This window comes from Triticum dicoccoides, chromosome 5A, assembly GCF_002162155.2.
Source record: "Triticum dicoccoides isolate Atlit2015 ecotype Zavitan chromosome 5A, WEW_v2.0, whole genome shotgun sequence".
Classification (NCBI taxonomy): domain Eukaryota; kingdom Viridiplantae; phylum Streptophyta; class Magnoliopsida; order Poales; family Poaceae; genus Triticum; species Triticum dicoccoides.
The window spans coordinates 690,997,892-691,005,638 of NC_041388.1; the positions used below are offsets into that span (position 1 = coordinate 690,997,892).

The 7,747-nt window shown below is 50.4% G+C and overlaps 1 protein-coding gene across 1 annotated transcript; it reads left to right on the top strand.

Annotated features, from left to right (window-relative positions):
* Positions 1–1,597: 1,597 nt before the first annotated feature.
* LOC119304197 (12-oxophytodienoate reductase 1-like) lies at positions 1,598–3,268 on the top strand. Its single transcript, XM_037581370.1, has 4 exons — positions 1,598–1,773; positions 1,917–2,188; positions 2,301–2,474; positions 2,558–3,268. Exons 1-4 carry the CDS (start codon positions 1,709–1,711, stop codon positions 3,142–3,144), a joined length of 1,098 nt encoding a protein of 365 aa, XP_037437267.1. The 5' UTR covers positions 1,598–1,708; the 3' UTR covers positions 3,145–3,268.
* The last annotated feature ends 4,479 nt before the right edge of the window (positions 3,269–7,747 follow it).

Below are 7,747 nucleotides of genomic sequence, written 5' to 3' on the forward strand. Positions count from 1 at the left end.
GCGCGACTCTTCTCGTGCGGGGTCCCGCAACTTGCAGCCTGGTCTCTTGGCGGCTGGCGGCGCGCCTCCTATCGACGGATCCGACGTCTTCTCTCCTTCCCGTGGCTCCTCCCAGTGCCGATTCCGGCGGTTCCCTCATGTGGCTCCACGTAGTGGCTGATCTGGCGGCGTCTCCCTCCCGTCTGCGTCACCGCGTCTCCCGCGGGTGTTCCCCGCCTTCGTCATCGGCGTTGCCCGCCGCGACGCGTCAACTCCCTCCCCCTGCTGCGTTCCACCACGTCCGGCCACCCACCCCTGCCCTCCGGCTGTCCGGCGTCTTCCCGGCGACGGAGCTCGTCTCGGCCATGTCTCGTCCTCTCAGGCTGGCCGTGGTGGTGCGTCCCTAGCCTCCTGCTGTCCGGCGTCCTCCCGGCAGTGGAGCCTCATCCCGGCCATGCCTCGTGCTCTCGGGCTAGCCGTGGTGTGCTGATGGCAGCATATTCGTGCCTCCCTGGCCATTTCTGGCCTGCGGTGGTTCTCGGCGGTGGAGCGTCCGGCGGCGCCCGATGTCACCTTTCTTGGTGATGGGCGTGGCTCTTCTTACGATGGTTGTGGTCCTGGCTTGCTGTTGGTTGCTATGTCTTCAAATTCTGATCCAACGGTTCTTGGGATTGTTCGGACTTTGGCCGGGGCGAAAGCTCTACTCCATTTGCCGATGCTGGCGGCGGCGACACCTGCAGGTGTCGTCCCCTTCTTGGAGGCGCTGACATGGCCTCTTCTCCGTGTCCCTACTCGAGTACCGGGGGAAACCCTTGGTTTGGTTCTCCAGATCGGACAGCGGCGGCGTCTCGACGTCGTACCCTTCATGAAGGCGCTGTTTTGGTTGCTCGCAATGTGTTTGGTGTTGAATTTGAAGATATTGGACGTTTTGTTGGTTTGGGCTGCTCCCAATGGTGTGGTCATGTAGGGCGCAATGTACGACCTCAACGACGCTCTATCCATGGCTTCTCCTTCCTGTCCGACCAGGTCTTGCACCCCACTTGCCGATCCTCTAGGAGTATAGGTGGGGTACGTTGATCCGGCTTGCCATGGAGTCGTGGCCGTGCGATGGTGGTGCCCGGCGATAGTCGTGACATTTTCTAGATATCATGTATCTCATCTCTTTGCCTTGCCGGCTGGAGTTCGAGGTAGGAGAGTTTTGTGCTGAGTTGGGTTCCTCTTTGCTTTTCCCACAGCTTGTGTGGTGCCTCTTTCTTTTCTCATGTATGTCATCTTTTTTTCTCTTTTACTATCAATGAGATGATATGCAAGCTTTGCGTATTCGCAAAAAATAAGTATTACATATCTAGACCCTATGTTATTGATCTTATGCAGAGATTCGTGTGGGTATTTATTTATTTTTATTATTATTTTCTTTTTTGTTTATGATTGATTGAGTTTCTTAGACGTGCAATAATTATGACACACATCTAGACAAACCCCATTCGAAGGCGATGTCAACCAGATCGCAACAGAAGATTTACATGAAGGCGATGTCAACATGATCGCAACAGAAGATTTAAACAGCCTGGAGCTAGCCCTGAAGGTGGAGGACTACTCCGTCTCCTCTCACGTTCGATCGTTATTAAGTAAGTACAAGTAGCGGGAAGAAGCAGCAGGCCAGCAGCGGCGGGCACGCGACGACTCTCGCTGACGCAGAAGGCCGTGCTGCGGGAACGACGGTGGAAGCATGGAGACGACGACGACTCCTCTCCTGACGCAATACAAGATGGGCAGCTTCAACCTTGCGCACAGGTCAGTTAACTTATTTCTTCGGTTGTTAGTGCTCGCTGGCCCCAGTATGCCATGCCATTCCGGTCTCCCATCGTTCCTTGAGAATCATCCATCTTCGGTACTAGTAGTACTTACTTGACGCGGCCATGAACAACACATCGCAGGGTTGTCCTTGCTCCACTGTCGCGGTGTAGGTCGTACGGGAACCTCGCCCAGCCGCACAACGCGGTGTACTACGCGCAGAGGGCTGCGCCGGGCGCCCTCCTCGTCGCCGAGGCCTGCGCCGTGTCCGAGGCCGCGCGGGGCTACCCGCACGTCCCCGGCCTGTGGAGCCCGGAGCAGGTGGAGGCGTGGAAGCCGGTGGTCGACGCCGTACACGCCAAGGGCGCCGTCTTCTTCTGCCAGATATGGCACACGGGCCGCGTCTCGCCCACCGGTAGAACATTATCCTCGTACCTTTTTCTTTTCAAAGGATTATTCTCGTACCTATCGTGTTCGTTTTCGAATGGATGAATCAAAGTGTCAAGTCTCAATCATGTTGCATACAGAGTTCCAGCCTAATGGGCAAGCTCCGGTGTCGAGCACGGATAAGCAGGTGACGCCTGAGGTCTTCCATGACGGTAGTGTCCTGGAGTTCGCGGCCCCTCGAAGGCTGGAGACGGAGGAGATACCCCACATCGTCAACGACTTCCGGATCGCCGCTAGGAACGCCATGAGAGCCGGTAATGAATGATCAACCATGCATGTCCTCCTCATCTTTGCTATGTACGTAGTCTGCGGCGCTGATCATCATCGGTGGTCGAAGGGTTCGACGGCGTGGAGATCCACGCGGGCAACGGTTACCTGATCGACCAGTTCATGAAGGACGGCGTCAACGACCGGACTGACGCCTACGGCGGCGGCCTGGACAACCGCTGCCGCTTCGCCGCGGAGGTGATCGCGGCCGTGTGCCACGAGGCCGGCGCGGGCCGCGTCGGCGTGCGCCTCTCCCCGTTCGCCGACTACGTCGACTGCGTGGACTCCGATCCGGAGGCGCTCGGGCTGCACGTGATCGGCGTCATGAACGGGCTCGGCGTCCTCTACTGCCACATGATCGAGCCGCGGATGTGCGTCAACGAGCGGATGATCCCGCGCCGCCTGCTGCCGTTCAGGAGGGCGTTCAGGGGGACCTTCATGGTGAACGGCGGGTACGACCGGGAGGAAGGGGACAAGGCCGTCGTCGAAGGCTACGCTGATCTTGTGGCGTACGGGCGGCTCTTCCTGGCCAGCCCCGACCTGCCGGAGAGGTTCGGGAGGAACGCAGTTCTGAATAAGTATGACAGGAGCACGTTCTACACCTCTGATCCTGTTGTTGGCTACACCGACTACCCTTTTCTTGATCCGGAGGATTAGCTAACGTAGCTAACTGGTTGGTTCACTGTTGTCGTGCTTTTTTTTGTTGAACTTATTACTGTTGTCGTGCTTGGGACTTGGGAGTTCTACCATCATCGTTGATTAAGAAGTAACTCAAAGCTCACGCTGGACCTTGCATAGCACACAAAATCAGGCTAGGAGATGGGGAATATTTTTTATGGGCCGCTGCTACGAATCATGATTTCCTAAAGAAATCAGAAATCATCCGGCTAGTCAACCGACAGATCTGTGCATAGTTGACCGTCCGATCGCAGCAATGCCACCTAGCAGTAAAAGCGTGCAACAATTTCAATGCAGCACCAATGAAAACCCGGCCAAGCTCCAATGCAGCTCTCATGGCGGACCACACGACATGATAAAAGCTGCAACGCAGCACCGCCGGCGTCCGGCGAAGTTCCATTGCAGCATCGACTATGCTTCCGGCGGCCTGGCAAAGTTCCACTGCAGCGTCGACTATGCTTACACAAAAAAAGTGCCAACTTGCAGATACCTTATACCAAAAGGCCAAAACTTAACTAAATTTGAGTTTTTGACCCTTAAAACTTGCCCATTATCTATCTTATTTTTTTCGATAAATGGAGCATTATTACTTAAAGGTTTAAGCATTACACCTGGCCTCTACAAAACTAAGATGCGCAACGCAACAACCAAGTCCAAGATCCAAATAAAATAAAAGACGGAATACAAGTAATCATGACTATGTAATGCCTAAGACGTAGGAGGGCCAATTCGAAGATCATGTTGCCATCCATTTCGGGTAAAAGTATCCTTCGTCGTGGCCTCCAAGTGTGTACACACGTCTGTAAACAGGTCCCTATTCTCCACATGTTGTAGAGACGACCATAAACTGAGTGTGCCCGTACATCGGTAGATAACCTGCAGAAGGGAAGAACTTTCATCTCTCTTATATTTGGTTCGCGGCCACGCGAGTGAGTGAAACTCCAGCCCACCCCACTGTTGGGGAACGTAGTAATTTCAAAAAAAATTCCTACGCACACGCAAGATCATGGTGATGCATAGCAACGAGAGGGGAGAGTGTCGTCCACGTACCCTCGTAGACCGTTAAGAGGAATCGTTATAACAACGCGGTTGATGTAGTCGTACGTCTTCACGATCGACCGATCCTCAGCACCGAACGTACGGCACCTCCGCGTTCAGCACACGTTCAGCTCGGTGACGTCCCGCGAACTCACGATCCAGTAGAGCTCGAGGAAGAGTTTCGTCAGCACGACGGTGTGGGTGATGATGTTGATGATGCTACTGATGCAGGGCTTCGCCTAAGCACCACTACGATATGACCGAGGTGGATTATGGTGGAGGGGGGCACCGCACACGGCTAAGAGATCAACAGATCAATTGTTGTGTCTATGGTGTGCCCCCTGCCCCCGTATATAAAGCAGATAGGGGGGAGGCGGCCGGCCAAGGAGAAGGGCGCGCCAAGGGGGGAGTCCTACTCCCACCGAGAGTAGGACTCCCTCTTTTCCTAGTTGGAGTAGGTCATGAGAAGGAAGGGAGAGAGGAAGAGAAGGAAAGGGGGGCGCCCCCCCCCCCCTCCTTGTCCAATTCAGACTAGAGGGGGAGGGGGCGTGCGGCTGCCCTTGGCCGCCCCTCCTCTTCTCCCACTAAGGCCCATTAGGCCCAATATACTCCCCGAGGGGTTCCGGTAACCCCCCGGTACTCCGGTAAATGTTCGAAACCTCCCGAAACACTTCCGGTGTCTGAACATAGTCATCCAATATATCGATCTTTACGTCTCGACCATTTCGAGACTCCTCGTCATGTCCGTGATCATATTCGGGACTCCGAACTACCTTCAGTACATCAAAACACAAAAACTCATAATACCAATCGTCACAAAACTTTAAGCGTGCGGACCCTACGGGTTCGAGAACTATGTAGACATGACCGAGACATGTCTCCGGTCAATAACCAATAGCGGAACCTGGATGCTCATATTGGTTCCTACATATTCTACGAAGATCTTTATCGGTCAAACCGCATAACAATATACGTTGTTCCCTTTGTCATCGGTATGTTACTTGTCCGAGATTTGATCGTAGGTATCTCAATACCTAGTTCAATCTCGTTACCGGCAAGTCTCTTTACTCGTTCCATAATGCAACATCCCGCAACTAACTCAATAGTCACATTGCTTGCAAGGCTTATAGTGATGTGCATTACCGAGAGGGCCCAGAGATACCTCTCTGATAATCGGAGTGACAAATCCTAATATTGATCTATGCCAACTCAACAAGTACCATCGGAGACACCTGTAGAGTACCTTTATAGTCACCCAGTTACGTTGTGACGTTTGGTAGCACACAAAGTGTTCCTCCGGTAATCGGGAGTTGCATAATCTCATAGTCATAGGAACATGTATATGTCATGAAGAAAGCAATAGCAGTAAACTAAAACGATCAAGTGCTAAGATAACGGAATGGGTCAAGTCAACCATATCATTCTTCTAATGATGTGATCCCGTTTATCAAATGACAGCTCATGTCTATGGTTAGGAAACATAACCATCTTTGATCAACGAGCTAGTCAAGTAGAGGCATACTAGTGACACTATGTTTGTCTATGTATTCAAACATGTATTATGTTTCCAGTTAATACAATTCTAGCATGAATAATAAACATTTATCATGAAATAAGGAAATAAATAATAACTTTATTATTGCCTCTAGGGCATATTTCCTTCAGTCTCCCACTTGCAGTAGAGTCAATAATCTAGAATACACAGTAATGATTCTAACACCCATGGAGCCTTGGTGCTGATCATGTTTTGCTCGTGAGAGAGGCTTAGTCAATGGGTCTGCAACATTCAGATCCGTATGTGATACGTCTCCAACGTATCTATAAATTTTGATTGCTCCATGCTATATTATCTTCTGTTTTGGACATTATTGGGATTTATTATCCACTTTTATATTATTTTTGGGACTAACCTATTAACCGGAGGCCCAGCCCAGAATTGCTGTTTTTTTTGCCTATTTTAGGGTTTCGAAGAAAAGGAATATCAAACGGAGTCCAAACGGAATGAAACCTTCGGGAACGTGATTTTTGGAACGAACAAGATCCAGGAGACTTGGACCCTACGTCAAGCAACCAACAGGGATCCATGAGGTAGGGGGGTGCGCCTACCCCCCCCCCCAGGCGCGCCCTCCACCCTTGTGGGCCCCTTGTTGCTCCACCGACGTACTTCTTCCTCCTATATATACCTACGTACCCCCAAACGATCAGATACGGAGCCAAAACCCTAATTCTAGCGCCATAACTTTCTGTATCCACGAGATCCCATCTTGGGGCCTGTTCCGGAGCTCCGCCGGAGGGGGCATCGATCACGGAGGGCTTCTACATCAACACCATAGCCTCTCCGATGAAGTGTGAGTAGTTTACCTCAGACCTTCAGGTCCATAGTTATTAGCTAGATGGCTTCTTCTCTCTTTTTGGATCTCAATACAAAGTTCTCCCCCTCTCTTGTGGAGATCTATTTGATGTAATCTTCTTTTGCGGTGTGTTTGTTGAGACCGATGAATTGTGGGTTTATGATCAAGTTTATCTATGAACAATATTTGAATCTTCTCTGAATTCTTTTATGTATGATTGGTTATCTTTGCAAGTCTCTTCGGATTATCAGTTTGGTTTGGCCTACTAGATTGATCTTTCTTGCAATGGGAGAAGTGCTTAGCTTTGGGTTCAATCTTGTGGTGTCCTTTCCCAGTGACAGTAGGGGCAGCAAGGCACGTATTGTATTGTTGCCATCGAGGATAACAAGATGGGGTTTTCATCATATTGCATGAGTTTATCCCTCTACATCATGTCATCTTGCATAAGGCGTTACTCTGTTCTTATGAACTTAATACTCTAGATGCATGCTAGATAGCGGTCGATGTGTGGAGTAATAGTAGTAGATGCAGGCAGGAGTCGGTCTACTCGTTTTGGACGTGATGCCTATATACATGATCATACCTAGATATTCTCATAACTATGCTCAATTCTGTCAATTGTTCAACAATAATTTGTTCACCCACCGTAAAATACCTATGCTCTTGAGAGAAGCCACTAGTGAAACCTATGGCCCCCGGGTCTATCTTCATCATATTAATCTTCCAATACTTAGTTATTTCCTTTGCTTTTATTTTACTTTGCATCTTTACCATAGAAATACCAAAAATATTATCTTATCATATCTATCAGATCTCACTCTCGTAAGTGACCGTGTAGGGATTGACAACCCCTTATCGTGTTGGTTGCGAGGATTTATTTGTTTTGTGCAGGTGCGAGGGACTCACGTGTAGCCTCCTACTGGATTGATACCTTGGTTCTCAAAAATTGAGGGAAATACTTACGCTACTTTGTTGCACCACCCTTTCCTATTCAAGGGAAAACAAATGCAAGTGCTCAAGAGGTAGCAAGAAGGATATCTGGCGCTGTTGCCTGGGAGGTCTATGCAAAAGTTAACCTACCAAGTACCCATCACAAACCCTTATCTCCCGCATTACATTATTTGCCACTTGCCTCTCGTTTTCCTCTCCCCCACTTCACCCTTGCCATTTTATTCGCCCTCTCTCTCTCTCTC

Bases quoted from the DNA above. Each gene is read 5' to 3' on its own strand.
- LOC119304197 (XM_037581370.1), top strand. From the start codon at position 1,709: ATGGAGACGACGACGACTCCTCTCCTGACGCAATACAAGATGGGCAGC. The intron at 1,774-1,916 runs GTCAGTTAACTT...AACACATCGCAG, and splicing joins AGCTTCAACCTTGCGCACAG to GGTTGTCCTTGCTCCACTGT. The intron at 2,189-2,300 runs GTAGAACATTAT...TGTTGCATACAG, and splicing joins GGGCCGCGTCTCGCCCACCG to AGTTCCAGCCTAATGGGCAA.